The sequence below is a fragment of the Lissotriton vulgaris genome, chromosome 10, assembly GCF_964263255.1.
Source record: "Lissotriton vulgaris chromosome 10, aLisVul1.2, whole genome shotgun sequence".
Classification (NCBI taxonomy): Eukaryota; Metazoa; Chordata; class Amphibia; order Caudata; family Salamandridae; genus Lissotriton; species Lissotriton vulgaris.
Window position 1 is genome coordinate 794549974 of NC_141698.1, and position 23530 is coordinate 794573503.

A 23530-nucleotide genomic window follows, 5' to 3' on the forward strand; every position below is an offset into this window, starting at 1 on the left:
TACTTCACGGAGAACGAGGGCATGGCTGGGGCGAGGGCCATTGAATGGGATGCATTTAAAGTGGTGGTCAGGGGCTATTGCATCACAAAGAAGTTGGCAATGCGACGGGTCCTTCTGGAGGACCTAGCTAAGGCTGATCAGAAACTCCGCGAAATGAAGCTCCTCCATCCCGGCCGCCCGGAGCTTCAGCAACAGACTTCGGCAGCGAGGGAAGCGGTAGCTGTGGAAGTTGAATGACTTCGTAGTTTCGACTACAAGGCTTATCTGACTAGGTCTCTTGCTGAGGGTGATAAATCAGGGGCGCTCCTGGCTTGGCTGGCCAACCCTACGAGGCGTACTTCTCCTACGGTGGCTATGCGAGATGCGGAGGGTGTAGAGGTCTATACCCAACCCGAGATCCTTGGTTGCTTTCTGCGCTATTATGAGGGACTGTACCGAAGTAGGATGTCACTGGACACTACCCCTAATGACGATTTCTTGCATGATTTACCAATCCCCGCCCTGGAGCCTGATCAGGGGAAAGACTTGGGGAGAGACGTGGAGCTGGGGGAGATCCGCAGTGCCATTAAAAAGATGGCGCGAAACAAGACCCCAGGCCTGGACGGGCTCCCAGTGGAGTTCTACTCCACCTACGTTGACCTTCTGGCCCCACGGCTTTTGATAGAGTATAGGGAGGCGAAGCGCCTGGGGCACCTACCTGGCTCGATGCGTGAGGCCCTGGTGGTCCCCCTGCTCAAACCCGATAAGGAGGGCAACGACCCGACGTCTTATAGGCCGCTCTCGATGCTTAGGGTCGATTAAAAGATTTTGAGCAACATCTAGCCTCGAGATTGCTGGGTCACATGGGCTCCCTAGTGCATTAAGACCAGGCGGGGTTCATCCCTAAGCGTAATACTACGATGAACATCCGCCGCCTGCTTCGCCTGCTGGAGGGGGACCATGTTGAGGCCCCCCATCCCATGATCCTCTCGATTGACCTGGAGAAGGCTACTGATAGCCTAGAATGGGAATACCTCCATAGAGTGCTTGGTCGCTTTGGCCTGGGGGAGGGGTTCCTGCGGTGGACCGCGGTGCTATACGCCTCAGCGATGGCTAGAGTACGATCAGGCCAACTGATTTCCCAACAATACCCAGTGGAACGAGGCATGAGGCAGGGATGCTCACTGTCCCCGCTGCTCTTTGCGCTCGCGGTGGAACCACTGACTCTGGGGATTCGCACTGGGGCCTATTACAGGGGACTGCGGACCTTGTCGGGGCAGCAGTACATTTCCCTTTACTCTGATGACCTGTTGCTTTTCCTAGAGGATGCGGGAGAGGCCTTGGCCGGGGCCGACGCAGTACTCACTACTTTTGGTGAGCTGTCGGGCCTCAGGGTGAATTGGGCGAAGACTTGCCTGTTCCCGGTTCGCGGGGGAGAGCCCCAACCCGACACTCCCAGGGCGATCAGATGGGCGCCTAGCTGCCTTAAATATCTGGGGGTGTACATTTATCATAGCCCTGCTGACATACTTGAGGGCCACATCTCCCGATGCGTCCGGGCGTTAAAGGGTAGGATGTCCTTCTGGGCCACTCTGCCACTATCGGTGGCGGGACGTATTGCACTACTGAAGATGGTGGCGCTTCCTCGGCTACTATATTACTTCAGAACGCTTCCGGTCTGGATTCCGCCGAACGTATTCCGGAGCTTGAACTCTTTGCTCGTGGCGTTCCTTTGGGGATCGGGCCACCGCAGGGTGGCGCTCAAGACCCTAATGAGACCTAAAGCGGAGGGGAAGTTGGCTGTACCCAACTTTGAAACATATTATTTGGCTGCCCAACTGCAGACCTACACCCAGGAGATAGCGCGGGAGTTTTGTGGCCCAGAGGAGGAGCGGGGGTTGGGCATACTCAGACACGTTCTATCATACATCGCACTACAACAGAGGATGGCTATGAGGGACCTCACACAGGAGGAACGCACAATACGATCGTGTTGGAACCGGGTGCATCGCAAGTCGGGAATGAAACACCCTTACGCCCCTGAAATTCCACTAGGAATGCTCACTGCACTCCCGCATGGTGGCGACTGGTCGCAGCTGCGGGTTTGGGAGGATGCGGGGATGCAACTCGTAGGCAACCTTTACAAGGATGGAGTGCTGATGCCTTTCCAGGCGCTCCTAGACCGCTTTGACATCCCCCGGGGCGACTTCCTGCTTCATGCGGCGGTCACAAGAGCACTCCAGGCGCACTGGCAGAATGGTTTTGAGGAACCACAGACGTCAGCGGCGTGTCAATATGTCATGATGGCGGCGGGGACGGTTAAAGCCGTAACATGCTTGTACTTTAGGATGATCAATGAGCGGCTACCCCCACTGGACACACTCAGGACCCGATGGGAGGCAGACATAGGGAAGGACATCCCAGAGACCACGTGGGCCCAGCTGATGCGCTGGGCCTGGAAGAGCACGCGTAACGCTCGTTTCCAATTGGTCCACTTTTACATACTGCATCGCGCCTACCTGACCCCGGAAAAAATACAGAAATACTTCGCCTCGGACACGGCGGCCTGCCCTAGATGCCAGGCGCTTGGGGCTGACCTCATTCACATGTTATGGTCCTGCTCCGCTCTGTCCTCGTATTGGACGCTGATAGGAGACACCCTTAACAGGGTCACTGAAAGGTCCCTACAGTTTGACGCTGCGGTGGGGATCTTGCATTGGTTTCCCCATACCCCCAAAAATAAAGTTTCTAGTAAATGTATTGACATGGGGCTACTCTTGGCGAAGCGGGAAATAACCAGACACTGGAAGGCACGGGTAGGTCCAACAGGCACTAAATGGCGCAATTAACTCCCTAAATGGGCTGAGGGCGAGAGCACCTTGAGATATCAGCTGGCGAGGCGGCAGCAGAATGAGAAGGCGCTAGAATCGGCACAGGCATGGGAGACATTGGTGCAGGCCCTGCGCGACCACAACACACCCAGTGACACCGATAGTGATGATGGTGAGCAGCCTACGCCCCCATAGAGTACTAATGACGCTGTATTCCTGTCAGGAAGGATAATGTCTCCTACCACATGCTCTCTACATGTTTACCAGTTCACCGATGGCGGGGTGGGAGGGGGTTGGTGGACAGAGGGTAGAGGGAGCGTTATCAGCTTCCGATTGCACTGAAGACTTATTGCACTCAAGGTTTGGGACTCAATCCTCTGGGGGTTGTTTTGTTTACCTGGGGGGGAGGGAGGGATTTTTCCTATTGTTTAGAAAAGCAGAAGTAAACCTTTCATTTACGACTGGTCATCACTGGGCGGCCGCTGGACCCACATGCATCGATTCAACATAAACGCCCCCGACCTCCTGGTTGTGGGCTAAATGGCTGTGTACTAGTGTTATTTCATCGCCGGTGTTTACAACACCCATTGCCTTACAGTGGACCAACATGTAACTTTGTCTAATTCCTGCAATAAAAATATATTTTAAAAAAAATCAATAGCAGAATAGCATAAACTGAGCATTACTGCTGCTTAGTTAATTAATAAATTTCCAGCAACATTTGTACACAATGTATTACACATAGTTGTGAGAAAAATAGTTATCTCCAGCATCTTCTTGGATGCCTACCAAGTACAAGGTCATAATAGCACACTATTGTCTGATTTGGATAACCATCCTTAAAGTTATACAAATGGTAGAGAAGAAGATGGTGGTATACATACTACTAAGCAATTTTCCAAAGAATTGTCAGATCTCCATGCAGGGGTGCCTTGTTGAGGAGAAGGATGCAGCCTACCTTTAGGTATAAGGAACTGGAGATGTTACCCATGCTACTTCTTAATTCTCAATGGAATGGCCAGCTTTGAAAGATTTTACAGCCCTATCACAGAAGAGAATGTGATTTGGAATGTAAGCCTAGCACTAACATGAGACAGAGATAGGCAGCCTAATTCATGATCTATATTTAGAGGGAAATTATATCTCTAATCTAGGAATCTATGTACTGCAACTACCAATGTGTAAACTGAACTTCTGTGTCACGGTTTCCTTCTGCAGATGTTGTTTGTACGGGCCCAAAGAGCAAAGAAGGACTGGCTCATTATACCAACACGTTGTAGTCAAGCGTTCTGTTGTCACAGAGCAGACAAACACCTTGGCCACAAGTGCTTATTGACCCGACTTTCAAGTGGCAGTGATCTACACAGCGAAACAAGTTTACTGAGAAGTTTGTTTTAGAAAGGAAGCAAGAAAAACAGCATGGCACCAGAAAACAGGTTTGGATACAAGTGTAAAGGAAAAGAGTGATCGTAAAAGACTCTTACCATAGGCATTGTGACAACAGAGTAATAGGTGGCCTGCAACACATCATTGAGTGAAGACTTTCCAAATTTCTTCAGACAGCCTTGGAGAATGGTGGGCAACATGGTGAAATAAGTGTTAACACTTTCAGTTTCTATATTCCCAGTGTCCGAGCTTTTGTTTCACATTTTTATTAAGGGATCATTTTTGGAGGAGAACCCAACTGAACGGCCTGCATCACTACTAACAGCTCCTCCTTAATGTTGTTTTCATGGGCGGATGCCACTATATCGGTCTTTTGTAAGAAGGGCAAGCAACCAGAGCTAGTTGGATCTTATCGGCCGATATCTTTATTAAACACCGATAATAAAATATACTCTAAAATACTAGCTAATCGTCTATCTGAATGTATGGTCTCTCTAGTATCACACTACCAACATGGCTTTATACCTAAAAGAGGGACAGTTGAACATGTTAATAAGGTTATCACTTTATTTGATATTGCCATGGTAAAAAAGACTGATCTTGCCCTTATTTTGCTAGACGCGGAAAAAGCGTTTGATCGGGTGGGCATATTTATGGAAATTGATGGGTAAAATGGGGTTTGGCCACAAATGTATTATTGCTACACAATCTTTATACCTCAACCCGATGGCCAAGATCTCTGCCATGGGCTTACTTTCGGATACTGTCCATATTACACGTGGCACACGACAAGGATGTCCCTGCTCCCCTCTTTTGTTTGCCCTTTATATTAACCCTTTTATTGAACAACTGATTCGGAGTATTTTGATCCCACCCTTTTATGTGGATGAGTATTTTTTTTCAGTTTTTGCCTATGCTGATGATATTGCAGTGGTAACTGTAAAACCTGACACTGCAATTAAAGAAATTGAGCGGTTGGCGAAGGATTTCGGGCGAGTAACAGGATACAAGCTAAATGAAGCAAAAACGCAGATCCTTTGCTCCGAGACTGTAGTATGGCAAGATACTAGGGTTGTCAAGGAGGTCACATACCTAGGAATACAAGTGAGGGCAAACATGACTGAATTAGTCGAGGTCAACTGGAACACACTGATGACTAAAATTAGGAATTCTTTGAATAGATGGGAACGCCTATACCTCACCATTATTGGCCGGTCCAATGTGGTAAAAATGAATGTACTACCTAAAGTTTTATACTTATTTAGGTCAATTCCATTAGAAATCACTAAAGATAAGATACAGGCACTACAGTCAAGATGTGGTAAATTCATCTGGAGTCCAGGGAGGCCGAGACGGGCAATGAAGTTTATGACTCTACCGTATTTGAGGGGAGGAATGGGGGTGCCAGACTTTATTTATATTATATAGCTTGTTTTTTATTGAAGATGAGGGTTCTGATTACTGGAGGGACAGGAGCTGATGTAGCTGTCACCCCTACCATCTTTGAAATGCAGTTAGGTCCATTTGCAAAAAAATCATTAGTTAAGGAGATTGACGGGAGCTACTACAAGCGTACTCGCTTTAAGGTAGTCCTAGGTGCCTTTAAAGTTTGGAAATGGTTTATGAAAACAACGGAGATAGGGAAAATATCTTATTATACGCCTTTTAATGCACATAGGCTCCTCCCAGGCACTTTTCTGGACGATATGGCTCTAAGTTGGCAGCAGAAAGGGGTAATGTGGTTAGGAGATATGTATAAGGAGGAAGGATTTGTTGGACCAGTACTCTTTTCCTAGAAATTTTTTCTTAAAATTTTTACAAATTCGAGACTATTTGGGTCGATGTAAGGGGACATTTCAGCAAAACAAAATTGTAGAAGGAATTAGGAGACATGTAAAAATCGGAATGATATATCAACTACTACTTGTGGGTAGAAGCGACGATATGGAAAAAGTGAAGCAAAAATGGAAGGGTGATTTAGATGACACAGAAATAGAGTTGGAAGATCTTTTAATACTTTCTAAGGAATCTTTAATGTCTGCAAACTTAAAAACTCAGTTTTTTAAGTCATTGTATGATTTATATTATACTCCGATTCGAATGGCTAAATGGGGAGCAGGAATTGAAGGCAAGTGCTTTCGGTGCGGAGATAATGATGCTGGGGACGTGCATATTTTCAATAGCTGTGTCAAACTCCAATGTTTTATTCTAGATCTTGAAAAATTCTTATCTTTGGTAATTAGAACACCTGTAGCTATCACCCCAGCAATGCTATTGCTTGGAAAAATACCGAAGGACAGGCCTTCTGAACTGTTATTTCAACATCGGCATTTTATATTCTTCGCGATGACGGACTGGCTTCAGGAAAAACCGCCGGATTTTCATCAATGGCGTGCTAAAATGTTTAGTTTATATAATTTGAAGTGGGGTCTTTTTCTATTAAGGGGTTGAGGAAAAAAAAGACTGGGCATAAAGATTTGGAGTGCTTTTCGTGATTACTATGAGAACTGATTTGTTATTCGCTATCTACTTTGTACTTTTTCTTGTTTTTCTGTAATGTCCCAGGAGAGTATTGGAATTTTGAACTTGCTATTTTGTATGCAATTTTCCTGTGAAAGAACAATAAAAAAAGGGATCATTTTACATAGTCTCCAGAGTTGGCTGTGGTATAGGTGTTTGGGGTAAACCATTTAGGGAGAAAGCTGCTGTTAGGGAAGTGTCAGCAATAACACCACCTCAATATTTTTTGGCAAAACCAGGGGTTCCAACTATGGAGTGGGGGGGGTGGATAGATATTTTCGACAACTACTTGGAAGCTCTAGATGGACAGGAGTTTAGCTCCAGAAGGAAGAAACTCATATTGTTAAGGTCATTGGGAAAAGAAGGGCAGCATGTATTTAAATAGTTACCTTTGGCACTTGATAATGGGGGCATCAATTTGAGGATGCTTATGAAGAGGCACAGAAGAGGTTGAAGGTGAGATTTGCTAAAAGTTCAAATGTAGCTATGAGAAGATACAAATTCTATACTCAACCACAGCGGGTAGATTAGTCCATAGAGGAGTTTGTTACATGGTTAAGGGAGCTATCTATCAAGTGCAAATGTGGTGCTTTAACAGATGATTAGAGATCAACTCATAGTTCAGTGTAGAAGTAGATGAAAAATGCAGGAGAGATTGTGGGCAGCAACAAATCCCTCTTTAAAGGATGCCATGGAAATAGCGAAAGTGGTGGGGGAATTTGAATATTGCATGCAAGAAATGGAGAAAAAAGATGGAAAAAAGGAGGTGATGTTACATCTGTTGAAAGAGAAGTAGCCTAGACAGTGTTGGTATTGAGAGGGGACAAACAAAAATGTTTGAGGTGGCAATTTTACCAAAAAAAACAAAAGCAGCAGTAGGTGTGGTAGCAGTTATCACACATCAGACACCAACTACTGCTATGCTATAAGGAAAAAATGTAGGTGATGTGGACAAAAAGGGCACTTTAGCTAGGATGTGTAAAAACAAACACAGAGACAGAGGGAAAGTAGCCACAATAATGGAAAATACCTCAGATGTTTATGGGCATGGCATTAGATAGGGTACTAAGAGTAGCGAATGTCAGGAGCTGGCAGACAGATTAAGTAAACCGAAAGCACAATTTAGTATCAAGGGGAGAAAGGTACAGATAATGATCGACTCAAGGTCATTGTACACCATTATATCTGGTGTATGACTGTGGCCAAAAGACATCAAGCCCGGTTGTACCAAGGAGAACAAATAGACATCATAGGGTACATGCTAAAAATCATCCCCTTTAAAGACAGACAAGTAAAGGGTAAACTGTATGCAGCAGAATCTGGACCACTATTTTGGGGTGGTTCCATCAGTATGACCTACACCTGATCATTAATCTTCATGCACCCACTCAGGTGATGGCGTTAGAAGACTTCACGCTAGAAGAAATTTTATTAGGAACAAAACATTTTTTTCAGGGATGATATGGGTGAGTTGAAGTGGTATGTTCATGAGATTAAGTTGAAACATGGAACTGTACCCTTACTTTATAACATTAGAAGAATACCCCTTCTTGTGAGAGAGGAGGTTAAATAGCTGTTGAGGGACATGCTCGAACGTGGAGTGAATGAATCAATAGAGACCTAACAATGGATCCCTCCTATAGTTATCACAAAAAAAAACTGAAGTTGAGGTTATGTGTTGACCTGAGGTGTTTAAATTGGAGCATTGTGACAGACAATTTTCCATTACCTAACATCAATGAACTGGTGTTGTTGTTGAAGGGTGGGAAATATTTCTCAAAGTTAAACCTAAAACATGCATACCCATCAGGTACGTCTCCACAATAAAGTCCAAACCCTTAACTGCATTCATCACCATTGAAGGCACATATCAATTTACAAGGATACCATTTGGATTGTCATCAGTGGCAAGTGTCTTCCAGAGGATGAGTGAAGTGTTTAAGGGATTGGACAGTGTCATCTATCTTCAGGATGACATTTTGGTCTTTGGAGATAGCATATAAAGTCACAATGTAACTTTGAAGATGGCTTTAGTCATCTGTGTCTAGTTTGACAACACGTGCTTTCAGAGGATGGTGTGAAACCAAAAAGAGATCCATTACATACCATAAAGTCTGCCACTGTACCCAAAGACAAGGATCAGCTTTGCTCCTTTCTTTTTTGCTAGTAAGACTGAGAACCTAAAAAGTTTGATGGGGAAAGGTGCAAGTCTTCAGTGGAACAAGCAGCAACAGGGGTGTTTCCAAAATGTTAAAGATGAGGTATGTAATGCTAGAATTTTAGTTCCATTCGATACTAAAAGAAAAACCATTGTCACCATTGATGAAAGAGCTACAGGCCTAGGTGCAGTGTTGTCACAGATGCGTGGGTCCGTAGAGAAAATGATAGCTTTTGCTTCATGTACATTGGTGACAACTGAACGGCATTATACTGTAATTAAGAATGAGGCTTTAGCAGCAGCATGGGAGTTGCAGTACATACATACATACATTTGGGGATCCAAAATTGTTTTGCAAGCTGATCACAAACCTTTTATGAAGATAGTGTCACCAAGTGGGGCAGGCAAAGGCTCCACCAGACTCGCCAAATTAGCATCAGGTCTACAAGAGTAATATTTTAATGTTGAATTTACACCGGAATTGAAAACAATTCAGGTGGATTGCTTGCCACGCATACCTGTGACAAGGAGATGTGTAGATGAGAAAGGAGTTCTCGATGGTGAACAAGATGGTGCTGTGTCTAGTGTGGAGGATGTGGTCTGTTGGAGCCAGGGTGCTGTTAGCAAAGAGGAGTGTTCCAGAGTCATGGGACACGATGAGGTCCTTAAAGTGTAAGAAAGATGATAAAGAAGGGGGGGAAAGGAGATAAAGCATATTTCCTTTTGCATTAAGGTTTTTTAGGAAGATTTTGGACGAACTGTCTAAAGTGGAAGGTAAAGTTGTAATTGAGCAGATACAATTGTACCACCAGCAGAGTTACAGAAAAGATCCTTTGAAATAGCTCACGAAGGACATTTGGGGCAGTCAGTCACTAAGAAAAGGCTTTCAATGGAGTTTAAGTGGCCTGCTATGGGTAGTGACATATTGGAATGGGTGGAAAGATGTACTGAGTGCAGAGACAGTGGGAAAAGATTGAAGGCTGGCATACAATAGATCACAACGAGAAGGGCTTTACAGGCAATGGTTTTCCAGCAGTGTTGATCACTTGTAATGGAACCCAACTGACTGCAGGTGAAATGCAAGGATTGTTGGCCTCATGTGACATAAGGCACTCACACACTGCATTATAAAATCCCCAGGCTAATGGAATATTGAAAAGGGCAAACCACATGATTATAGGAGCATTAAAGTTAATGGTAGCCAACCATATGGATGTGGAGTGCATGATTCATGAACTTGTTCAGGCTTATTGTACCATAGAGAATTCAAAGACAAGGGGTTGGGGGTTCCCTTCAGGATGACGAGGGACAGGAAACTCATTACCAAACTCAATCCCTCATAGATACAGAATTTGTCTGTTGGGGAAAGTGTTCAGTACAACACAGAGGACTCCTTGGACAAGGGTGGATGTAGGGTTCAAATAGGGGATTTAGTTAAGATAAAATATAGATGATTAAGGAAAGTGTTGTCTAAATGTAGAGGACCCTATTAAGTGAAAGAGGCACATATGTGGCATGTTCTGCCGAAGAATGGGGAGCAATGGAATTTGAGAAGGGTAGCAAACTATGGAGGACCAGAGGGTTCAAGTAGTGTGGATAGGAATGAAGGATATAGTGGTTATATGTTTATGAGAGATGAGGAAGTAGTTAGAGGGATGCAGAGAGGTGTAAGTCAACACGGTTCCAGAATGGATGAAGAAAATGGAAATTAAAGTTGTACTAATGCCAGTAATAGCAGGGTGGTGAGCAGAGTGCCCAGACTCAAGAGGCCATCTGGTTATCACAAAAGTTACATAAAATGATTAAATTAGTGTACCCAAAGTGATCTGTTTATTTTATGAATGCTTATAGTATTGTATACACTCAACTGTGTATGTGTATATGCGTAAATACCTGTTTTGTACAAGTCAGGGTTTACTTGTGATCTACAAGGGAAAGGTGTTAATGGATTTATCATAGTAGTTACAGTTAGGTCTTGTATTTATGGGTGTATCTTATATTTCTAATGAAGGGGGATGTGTCAATAAGAATTAGTGCTTTAGTAGCTGTATCTTTAAGTATAGGAATGTGAGTACATCCAAGAATCCTGCTGGAGTGGTGATCCATCTTGGCATTCTGTTTACCAGCAGTTGACAGCTGACTGGTGAAGGGAGCACCACATTGAGAACTGTTCTAACGGTTAATTAAGTCCTGAACTCAAATACCACATCAAGAGTCATTGCTATAGTGTGCTAATTACTTGATTCAATAACTGTACTTTGTTTTTGTTTTCTTCAATACCACGTAAATATCTTAGATATTCATGTTGCTTTTCTGATTGCTGAAAATCCCTCAAACACAAAATACACCTTAATTGACCACTGTGATTGAGCACATGTTAGTTGTCATGGATACCCACAGTAAATTATTCTTTAAAACTATACCCCATTACATAGACCCAAAAAATATTAAGTGCCAGAATTTTTTTTCTCATGGATGAAATAAAAAATAAACAGAAAAATGAAACGCTTATCTGCTTAAAAGGCCTGCTATTTTACAAAAAAACGTAATCCAAGAATGAAGACAGGGCAAAATAGACAATAGATCTGCTGGCTTTTAGTATGTGTGGCAGTTAAAAAAAATATACCTTTTGGGTAACAAGCTTTGCCACTACATCTCTGGCATGAACATCAATGGTGCAAATGGTCATGATTTTTTGCCTGTCGCCTGGTGTGAGTTCTCCCAGCAACATGGCAATTAGCGCATTGAGCTGAGTGATCTGAAATAAAGGAAAAACATAACAATGGTTAGTGTTTAAATGTCCATTTTTAAATTAACTCTCACTGGAGACACTGAGATAAAAGTTAATTATGAACTTAGATTCCGGAACAAGAAAATAGAAGGCAATTACCCTTCTGTTAAAATGACCGCAGCAGTAACAACATACCTGAATTAAATAATGGCATGTACATGCAAATGTGGGTGTGAAAGGTTATCAGGGGCCTTATCTTCATCAGTGCATGTAGGAAGAAGGAATGAGTTAGGAGAATGCACAAAGGCAAAATGATGTATAACAGTTTTCTTTAGATATGAATGGTACAGAATGGAGTGACTGGTGGTAAAGAGAGGCATAGGGGTATTGTTAAAGTGGCAGGAGGCCAAGTATTTCTCACTGACATGGTGAGGGTGGAGGAAGGTGTATAGGGCAGCACAGTAGGAGGTCAGGGAATGGGAAGGCTAATTGCTCACTGGCAAACAAGTAATTGTAAATGACAAGCAATTACACAAATGCAAAGTGATGGGCGGAGTTGTAGCCCACAAACTACATACAACAGATCAAGCAATGTCTAGGCTTGACCTAAAAAGGGAGGGAATTTGCAAATTCTTTTATAAAACTACAATTTTAATTGTAAATGTAATTCTATTGGAGAAGAAAAAAAGAAAGTAATGATAGATGTAAACAGAAGATAGGCTATTTTGATTTAAGTGTGCAAAGTACATCATTGTATAGGCTTCGATAGTGAAAGAGCACTTTATTTTTAATTCCCTTGGTATCTACAGTGCACATGTTAGTCTCCATATCAATTAACGCTTTGATTATATTTTTAGAAGCTTTATCGCGAGCTTGCCATACTAGAAAACACCCTGAATATTCAACTGGTTCATATACTTACTGCATATATGCTTTAATTAACCTCTTTCTGGTAACACACACGCAGATCTTTCTAAGCCTGTCCTTATAGATTCTTCTCGGTGTACCTTAGGCGATCCACCAGGCTTTGCTTTTCCAGTATTAACCTCTGTTGCCTAAAAATATCCTTAGATGTAATAATCACCCTCATAGTTGCCTTCAAGGATTCCCAGACTACTTCCAGGTAGGGGCTATGCATATTCAATAGAATAAACTGCAAGATTTCACTCCCCATTTCTTACACCCAATTCTCGTTCTCTACTAATGACCTATGAAAGACCCACCTCTGTAAAGGAGGAAGGTGCCCAATTTTAGCTATATGCACCTTCAGCATCACATGATCTGAAAAACCATTGTGCGGACATATATATTGATGAAGCGCCAAGTTCGCAGAGACCAGAAATATGTCTGGTTTAACCCTAGGGGTAGTTCGCGAAGTAGCGCTACGTGTAGCTAAGCAAAGTGCACTCACACTACACGAGCTACTCGTAGCACTATGCAAACTGTGTAGTAGCCTGTTCGCACTGTGCAAGATGCCGTTTTCAATGATTGCACAGTGCGGACAAGCATATGGCACTGTGGAATAATTGAAAACGGCATCTTGCACAGTGCGAACTGTAGTTTTCTGCCGCTCTAGTAGATTTTTACTCGAGCGGCAACTTTCTCAACGCTGACTAGTAATTTCTCATCGCGAGCGGTCGCGCGCATATGGGATCACTCGCAATGAGAAACCTGACCTCCCCCCGTTGAGAATCTCGCCGGGAAGTTTATTTTCCACACTCGCGTTCAGCAACTTGATGTTGCTGATCACGAACGAGGAAAAAGTCTCGCTGGGATGTTATTTTGCCTGCTCGCGGTCACCAACTTGACGTTGTGTATCGCGAGCAAGCAAAAAAAGACCGCTGCACTACCTTACACTATGTGGGTTTGCACTGTGCTACGTGCAATTCCCTTATTGTGAAGTAGCGGAAACTTCGCAAACTACGCAAGTGTAGCGTAGTGCTTTGCCCAGGGTTAGTCTGGTTTGCGGATCCATATCTAGCCAAAAGAGGGTGCTTATGCTGCATAGGAAATTTTGCCCTCCAAGGATCATGCAAATTCAGATTTCATTTATACTGTGTTAGGACCTAGATAGTTCTCATTTTGTTTTGCCTACGATTCTATGCTATGGAGTCTCAAATTGGGTTCTGAAGAACATTAAAGTCTCCTCATAAGATAACCGAAATTGGGAGAACCATGAGTATGTTTTTATTAATAAACTGTGGTGCCATGAGTAATTTAAAGAGCTCCACCAACAGTTCTGGGCGATCCGAGATAGGGGCATAGACTGTTGCTGTGCTGGGGTAATGTATAGATTCAACCAAGTTTTAAAACATTGCACTTGTAAGTTAGCCTAGAAGAAGGAGGTCTGACTTAGTAACCGAGAATCCTCACATTCCCCTACCCCTGCTTGTAGCTGTTCCTGCCAGCGATCAGTATGTTTCACGAGATCATCCTCCTTTAAGTTGCTAAGTATTTCATATAATTTAGAGATTAATGCCGGAGCCCCAAGAGCTGCCTCCAGTAAAGGAACTTTATGTCCCCTGATTGTTTTTCTAGATAGAAAGTCCATGACTTGTAAAAACTTAAAGAAATGATTGTTTCCGACCCCAAATTTCTAATTAATTATATCAAACGAGTAAATTGTGTCATCTACCATAAGATCACTAATATATGGGTGTCTGGATGGATTCCTCACTGGGCCTCTAGACCCACACCAAGAGAGTGCCAGCGACTTGTGTAGGCCTGTTAAGGAGCCTTCGCCCCATCTTGGGCTTCTTTGAACCCGCTATGCGTCAGCTTGTGGTTCAAGCTATCATCTTGTCACGCTTAGACTATGCCAGCGTTTTACCGTTAGGTGCCAACAAAACTGAAGTAGCCCGTTTTCAGAGAGTTCAGAACTCGGCTGCTAGGACCCTGGTTGGTCTTCCCCGGAGATGCTCTGCCAGAGCTACGATTACAAAATTGCACTGGCTCCCAGTGGAATCTCGTATTAAATTTAAGGCACTTTGTCTGGCATTCAAAATTCTTAAACTTCAGAGCCCGGCCATTTTGCGCCCTCTCTTGGCTCCTTATGTCCCGCAACGCAATTTACGCTCCCTTGGTCAGCACCTTGCAATCATCCCCAGGAGCAGGCTCTGCCGTATGGGTGGATGCTCTTTTCGGGTGCTGCGAGCCAGGCTCTGGAATTCCCTTCCGGTTGCCATCCGCGGTATTGAGAATCTGCTTGCTTTTCGTAAAGCTGTGAAGACTTTCCTGTTCTCCTCCTCTTAAGGCTTGTGCCCTGTTTGGCCCGCTCCATCCATACCACCTTTATTGATCGCTAGCGCTGGGACGCCTCTTTGCTGGGGCAGCTGTCGCGCTCTTACAAACTAATAACATAACATAACATAACATAACATATCTGATGCCCTTGTCCATCCATATTTTCATTTACCCATCAAGAAAAATTTCCACTAGTAAATCATTATCACCTAAAGGGGTATATCTATGTATCCTATTCATTTTCAATTTTTTCCTTACTGCAGTCCAAATTTTGAATGCTCCCAGCAAAACCTTAAATCTTACTCTTTTGAAATACGCAAAGTCAATATGTTGCATCAAACACCCCTGGACTTGGTCCCCTAACACTAACCTATATATAGTGCTGCAGCATGCTTCCGCTGTTGCTACACTCTCTTTTCCCAGTAATTCTGTAGTATGATGTAAAGCTACGGCCCAATAATAGATCTGAAGATCCGGGCGGGACCACCCATCCCTGTCTTTAGATAGAGTCATATACTTTAACGCTCTTCGGGGCAGTTTCCCTGCCCACAGGAATTTTTTAATGAATTGATTAAACGCGGAGAACCAGCCCTTATTAATTTCCACAGGGATAGGTCTAAAAAATATAGAATTTTAGGCAATAACAACATCTTTAAAACAATACATCGTCCCAAGAGTGTGAGATAGAGACAGTTCATTCTATCAAGGTCAGCTTTAGTGTTATGGAGCAGAGGCTCCAGATTGATTTGTACAATTTCATCCATGTTAGCAGAGATCTCCACCCCAAGATATCTAGCATTTCCCACTAAACGAGTAGCATTAATGTCTGCTCTGGAATTCTTCACAATTAGTGTCTTGTTCCTATTAAGAAAATAGCCTGATATTTGACCAAAGTCGAGAGCCTCCTTTTCTTCCTCATTAATAGTTTCCGATGTGTTAGCTGTAATTATAGCAAGATTATCAGCGTAGGCTGACAGCTTTGTATCCCCACCAATGCATTGAATGGCCTGTATCCTATTGTTCTTAATAATTTTACAAATTAAATGGTCTATATATAATGCAAATAATAATGGTGAGCAGGGGCACCCTTGCTGTGTTCCCAGTGCAATCTTGATTACATCAGATGTGGCCGAAATCAAGGCTATCCTGGCTACAGGTGCCTGGTACCTGCACTTATTAGCTCCAAGAAAACCTTTTTTCACATTTTGGCAGGTTTCAATTTCCGCTCAATTTATTACGCCATCTCTATAAAGGCATGTGTGTGAAGCTTATTGTGAATTCTTCAGAAGCTGGTATCTGTAAAGTAAGGCATGGGACTAGGCAGGAATGCCCACTCTCGCCAATTTGGTTTGCATTTTTTATAGAAACATTGGCAATAGCAATCAGAGCAGACAATCCAATCAAGACCCCCTACTAGTGGAATCCCCTAATTAAGCTCTATGTTGTTGATATTGTGTTTATTTTAACTCCTAGCGTCAAAATATAATCTAGAGTCTTTGAGTTGTTTGCTAAGTTTGTGGGACTGGGTGGGTATAACAATAATAAAGGAAACCCCTTCTTTTTATTGTGCAATTGCACTTTGGAAACATTAATGCCTGAGCTACAGCCATTAATTACCCTGAATCCGAAACATTATTTAGTGATTATTTACATCCACCAATATTTTCCAAATAGAGCCACTTCCTCTCTCTATTATGTGTGGAATTGCCTTAAAATGTTGTGTCACTGTTCAATTTTTTATTCTCCTCTTTGCCATGGTTTCTGCAGAACATTTTTTGAAGCAGATGGAGGATTTGCTTTCCACTTTTATCTGGAATAATACATCCTCACGGTTGGCTCTCTATGATTTACATGCGCCAATGGAAGATGGAGGACTTGGATTTCCAGACCTAAAGCTTTGAAATTTTGCTAATTTTGCACATTCTTCATCACGTTTTTTCAAGGAGAAACTATTTCAGTTTGATTTTATGTACATAATGCTCAATGAGGATAACATCAGGGATTTCATGCGCCTGGCCAGGTCCTTAAAGAAAGTTAGATACAAGATGCTATTCTGGGTTCTAAAAAGAAAGGATCCATTTTTTAGATCTTTTTCCATTGCAAGTCTAAATGTTTCCACTCAGTTGCAAGATATTAGCTGGTTATACCAGCCACTGTTGGATATAAATATGACTCAAAGATGGACAATAAATAGATTTACTCAGTTGCTAGATGTTATGGGTCAAGATATTACTTGGTCTTTTACCTGCGTTCATCAGTTTTTAAAAGAACTGGACCCAAAAATAGTATGTCTGAGCTTTGAGTTGGTGCAGGATCTTATTGAGAACATCATACAAAGGTTGGTTAACCATCGGAAAACCAGGTCAGGCGGGGCAACATAGAGCAATATATTTCCAAAAGTGGCCCAGAGGTGTGAAGCCAATTAAGCCATTGCAATTCCCTTGTGGGGGTTGGGAAAAATAATCAACAGGTTTAATTTTACGATTTTAAAAGCAGCAAAGTTTTGTCACATGCAATTTTATACAAAATGGTTATTTTACTGAACGCCTTCATTTTCACATAGGATTATTTCCAAAATTACGTGCTCTTGTTTTAGATGTGTGCAAAAAGGGGTAGGCAATTGGACGCACGTCTTTTTTAAATGTCGGAAAATTAAGAGATTTTAGCAAGATTTTTTACATTATTGCAATATGCATTTAGATTTGGCATTTCAGCAGATCCTCAATTAATTTTACAAGACTATTCTCAGGATTGGGAAACAATCCCAAAAAAATTATCACAAAATATTGTATATAATAACTTTGGCTGTACACACTTTGATTTTGCAAAATTTGCGGTCTTTGAGGATTCCTTCTGTCGGGCATTGGAAGAACCAAAATCTTACAGAATTAAGAATGTGAAAAATTATACGCCTTAAGGTCCGTGTCTATGCGAAGTTTTGTTGAATTCTGTGATTCTTTTGTTAATAGAACTTTAAAGTTTATTATGAAATAGAGTGGGATAAGATGAGCAGTCCACTTTATATGATTCTTATACCAATGAAATTCTCTTTTTATTTATGATAAATAAATTATCTGTGATTTCTCCAATATATATTTTTAGTTTTTTAAAGTGTGTAAAGTACAATTGTTAAATGAAATAAATGTTTATAGATGTTCAGTTTAAGATATATTTATCATGATACCACGCTGCACAGTTAGACAACTATGCAAAGCTTGTGTCAATATTTAAAATACTTAAAGAAAAGTGCCATAAGACTAATATGTTATGTTATTATACACTTATAGAGCGCATTATCACCCAGGGGTATCTAAGCGCTATCAGCGGACATACATCATCAGCAAATCACAGAGCCACCACCTCACAGAGGCCCCCATGCCTCCAGGAAGAGCACAGTCTTTAGATTCTTCCTAAAAGGGAGATTAGATTCCTTCCGAAGTTCAGCTGGTAAACGGTTCGAGGCCTGCGGGATGGTACTCGAAAAGGATCTACCGCCTATGGACACAAGGTTGAACGTAGGGCAGACTAAATGACATGCCCCAGCTGACCGAAGGGCCCTACTTGGCAAGTACTTGATTAAACGGTTTTTAATATAACTAGGGGCTGAGCCATAAATAGCCTTATGTGCTATACAGAGGCTTTTGAATTTGGTTCTCTGAGCGATTGGAAGCCAATATAAGTCCTGCAACAAGGGCTTGGCCCAGGTCTGCCTAGGTTTTTTGAAGATTAATCTGGCCGCATCATTCATTACAACCTGGAGCCGGGCCAGAAGATTTTAGGGTAGCCCATAATACAGGGAGTTGCCATAGTCAAGATGTGCCAGGATCAGGGCAGAGACCGCCAGTGTAAGAGTGGAGAAGGACATCAGGAAAGATAGGTTCCGGAGCTGGCGCAGCAGACTGACGCACGTGCCCACCACAGCCGACACCTGCTGAGTCATAGATAGTCGGGCATCAATTTTGATGCCTAAACTTTTTACTGCCGCAGCGGGTTCTGGAAACGGCCATAATTCTGCCGGCCAGAACAGATTACTCCATGGGTTTGAGGCTGTGGTGACTGCTAGGACTTCGGTTTTATACGGGTTTATTTTTATTGAGTTAGCAGACATCCAGTTGATGGTAAACTTGAGAATGTCTTGCATTCTCAAGTGAGCCGTCGATGAATGGTCAATCTGGATCAGAATTTGAGTATCGTCGGCATAATTATAGACCCTACAGTCCATCTGGTTCAATGCTGCTACCAGAGGCTGCAAGTAGATGTTAAACAGCAGAGATGATAGAGCCGAACCCAGGGGCACATTACAAGTCAGCTTGGTTGGCTCAGACACCATGTCTGCTAATTGAACTCGCTGCGAGCGGTCTGCAAGAAAGGAGGTCAGCCAGGCCAGGACCGTGCCCTGTAACCCTTGGTCCTTTATCTGCGACACTAATCGGTCATGATTAACGGTGTCAAATGCCGCGGATAAGTACAGTAAGACCAGGGCACACAGAGTTTTCTTATCCGCCCTAAGTCTCAGGTCATCCAGCACGGAAAGCATCACCAATTCCATGCTGTGATGAGCTCTGAAACCCACCTGGTTAGGCTCGAGGAGATGGTTACTTTCCAGAAAATGGGTCAGGGAGTGTAAGACATGCTGCTCTAGAATTTTATCCAAGAAAGGCAGATGAGAAATTGGCCTGAAATTCTTTACATTTTTTGGATCAGCCCCTGGTTTCTTTAGGAGAGGGACCACCCGCGCTTCCTTAAAATTAGAAGGGACAGTTCCTGTCTCCAAGGAAGGTTTCAGAAGGGCGAGTACTTTATCCTCCATCCCAGCTTAAACATTTTGGGAGAGCAGGGGTCCGCTGGAGATCCTGACTTCACCCAGCCCATTATAGTGGACAGGGACTCCTTAGTAAGAGCAGGCAGCCTAGCAAGAACGTCCATTGTCAGCCTAGGAGGAATAAATGGATGCTCGATTGAACAGTGAAAGTTTGGGGTCTGACTGATTTCTAACATCAAATCCTCTATCTTGTCCATGAAAAAAGTTTGGAAATCTTGGCAGTCTCTTTGACTAAATATCGGGGTTGGCGTCCTAACCGTCCGCAAGTCGTTTAGGACCTTTAACACTTCTTTCTGTGGGTTAGTAGCCTCAGTGATTATCTCCTCAAAGAATTCGGCCTTCCTCAGGCGGGTGGCTTTTTTATACGCAGTGGAATTCAGTGTATAAGCAGCATGAGCACGGGGCGTGCGAGACTTCCGCCAAGCCCTCTCGCATTGGCGGAGGACTTGTTTTTGTTCCCTGAGAGCATTATTAAACCAGGGTGCCCCTTTGCCCTTGTCTATCAGTCTAACTCTATGGGCCGGTGCTACTACCTCGATGGCATCCTTAATTGTAGATAGTAAGGTACCACTTTAAATCTCCAGATCATCGTTCATGGATGGGGAATAATCCGAGTGTAATAGGATAGCTGTTAGATCAGTCCCTTTGACCTGTTTCCAACTGCGCAGCATTTTCCATCCTGGTTCAGCTTTCCCTCTTCTAGTAACAAGTGGATATTGGCCTTCAATCAGATGGTGGTCTGACCAAGGACAAGGGGAAACCAGCAATGGAGCAGTAAGTGGACAGGTAGACCACACCAGATCCAAGGTGTGGCCCCTCTCATGTGTGGGCCCCCCCACCATCTAAGTCCCAAGGATGTTAGGACCTCTTCAAAATGTTTTGTCTGACCGTCCCTTGGGGTGATTTCCCAATGAAAATTAAAGTCCCCGAGCACCACCAGCCCTTCATAGCGAGTGCGGAGGTCATGAACCAATTTCAGAAAGGGCTCCAAGAACCCAGTTGTTGTATTAGGTGGGCGGTAGACCAAGAGGAAACCACGCAGTTTGTAATACAAAAATTACTTCCTGGTAATCAATTATTCCAATTCATATTATTCCAAATCACAGTTCCTACTGCACGTTACCTCTCACCTGAACCCCTTTCATTTAATTCAGCTATGAATGCAAGCCTCTTCCGCATTCACTCTGAGTCATAAAGAGTTTATCATTCCCAGTGTACTTCCAGAATTTCCAAGCCTCCATCAAAGGATGAATAGAAAATGGTGTGAATGGCCCAGTCGGACTAATAGCAATGGAGATTACCAGCAAGTTACCTAGCCAATACTTCTAGCTCACTCTGTCATGTCCCAGCAAGAAATTGAGACTGCTACGGTTCTCGGCGATGTCGAGTGGTTGCACCCATTTGCCTTCACACTCTAAGTGTCTCCTATATTTTTCTTATATGCCATTTAGGGCACAAAGAATTTGCCATGTAGGATAACAATTAGGAACAGACAGGCTATCGGCAGTTCAGAATGAGGCAATGAGGTCCAATGAGGCAGATGAATGTGCAAAATCATTTCCAAGAGGAGGTGCAAAACTAGGCAATGAAGGCCAAAATTAAAAAGAACTATGGTTAGTAAACATGTGAAGTACAGGGAAACAGTGGCAATGGCTCTGTACAGACTTGGAGTACTACTAGAAAGGCATGCACCACCTTAAACCAGTTTCAAAGACCTTACAGCATACCTCGTTCTCATCCCTATCGCATCCCTATATTCCTCACTTTCAGAAATATCACAAAGGGACGTTCAGCTGTGTGGGCTGGACAGTAAGATGCTCAATACAGTGGCGTCTGTAGAAGTGAATATTAGCGGGGGCACACATTGGGCCACATAAAAATGATACATATGTATATGTATCTTACTTGTAGGTGTAAGATATACATATATTTTCTTGAAATGTTTAAATCGGACTTTGAAGGTACGTGTGCATATGTGTATCTTTAGATATAGATGTACAAATGTACAACATTTAAATATTTTAAGCTCGATATTACTTTACGATGGTAGGAGAAATAAATGTGTGTGGCAAAGTGCAGTGTTTATTTTTTCTTTATCGTCTCTTGGTACATTCAGCAGCTGTGGTGGTGGGGCACAGGAGGGATGCACGACATATAGAACTGCCGCATGGGTCCCATATGCCCCCCTCTTTAGACACGCCACTGGTCAAGCAGGGTGTCTACTTTGCATTACTTGTTAAACAATACATGTGTTCGACTACAACAGCATTTGATAACGACTACAAAAAATGTAAAACCTACAACTCCATATGTTCATCATGGGTGTTTGGTGTTCAAAACAATCTTCGCTGCAAATAATGCATGATTTTTGCATCTAATCCCACTAGAGAACAAATATTATCCCCACCCCCTTAAGAAATAAAATTCAATAGGGCCTTATTTAGCATTTTACTGTCAGCCTGTCATCCTGCCAGGCCAGTGGAAAAGGATACCCTCTCCCTGCCCACTGTATCTAAACCTCCCCACCTACTTGATGGAGAGCTCCCTGACATAAAGGGAGTCACTGTAAAAGTAGCAAACTTTTTAGTTCAAAGAAAACACAGTTGGGAGTTGGTTTTCTCTGAACAAAAAGTAAATGGGCCCAATGTGCATGAAGTTTTTTATCATGCGGTGGCAGGAGGGCATTTAAGATTTTTCCAGCCTATTTCTACCATGTTTCACACAGGGTGACTGACTTTCACTTTAACCCAACGATCATATGGCTGGAGTGTTAATCAGAGTTTGCTGAACGTGGAGTCAGCAAAGGCTCAGTTGATGGCAACCCAGAAGTTTCCCCAAGTATAAATCATGGATTGGCCAAGCCAAAAGGTTTATCTGTTTACAATATTCCTCCAGCTCCATCAAACCCTAAATAGGGCCCGTAGTCTTAACAAGCATTGGCAAATTCCATGTTGTTCAGCAGCATGGCTTAAAGCTAGGATAAATAAAGCGGTATAATGTGATCAGTGCTGGGCGCATAGTAGCGCTTATTTTCATAGCTTCATAACATGGCATAACACTTTTTTCCCCGAACATTCAGCCATGCTGCTGTACAACATAACTAAAAGACATTGCCAAAGACGATAGTTCTTGAATGGGACAGAACTATTAGCTTTGCCATTGCTTGTTGTTTTTAGGGCTGGGGGCCCATTGTGTCTTTGGACTGCTGTAAACGCTGAAGGAATGCTTTGACATAGCATGGTTCATGGGGGGATTTCTTAACTGGTAAGGGGGAAGGAAAGTGAAATCTGACTCCACCTAGTACAGTGGCCTAGATGAATATAATAAGAGCAAGAATTCACTATGCGTGCTTCCTGCAACTCTTTTTAACTCAAAAAAGCCACATCCTAACTAGTGGAAGAAATAAAAAAGTAAAGGCTGAAAAAAGTGCTATGACACAGACAGAGCTGGTACCTCATCCTAGCACTTCTTTTCTGGTGTGATGGGCAATCAAGGACAGGGGTAAGGGTCATGGGGTCAGCAACACATAGAATGGGTGAGAGGGAGGTGATGAATATATTGTACATCCATCACAGCTCAAGGAGCTGACTGGCACTATTTAGGATGAATCAATCATTGCTAGGCCCATGCTCCACAGAAAGGAAAGAAAGTGATACTTGGCATGCACTTGTCTATTAGGAGGCAACAGCGAAAAGAGCAAATGATGGATGGAATGCTGACGGCACCTCCCCAGTTTGGACTCCGACATATGCAAATCAGTCTTGACTCTGCTTCCCATGAGAGCAGTCCAGCCCAAAGTTCCAGGCCAAGCCCTCCCTGGATGTGAAACAAGTAGGCTGGGACTGATTTCAGGGTTTCAC

General features: G+C 43.1%; 1 protein-coding gene across 1 annotated transcript in view; it reads right to left on the reverse strand.

Moving 5' to 3' along the window:
• Window positions 1-23530, reverse strand: part of DNAH11 (dynein axonemal heavy chain 11) — a 3435931-nt gene that overhangs the window by 2101846 nt on the left and 1310555 nt on the right. Inside the window, exon 32 of the mRNA XM_086939827.1 lies at window positions 11501-11632. Within this exon, the coding sequence (XP_086795953.1) occupies window positions 11501-11632 (132 nt within the window). The remainder of the gene's footprint in view (window positions 1-11500; window positions 11633-23530) is intronic.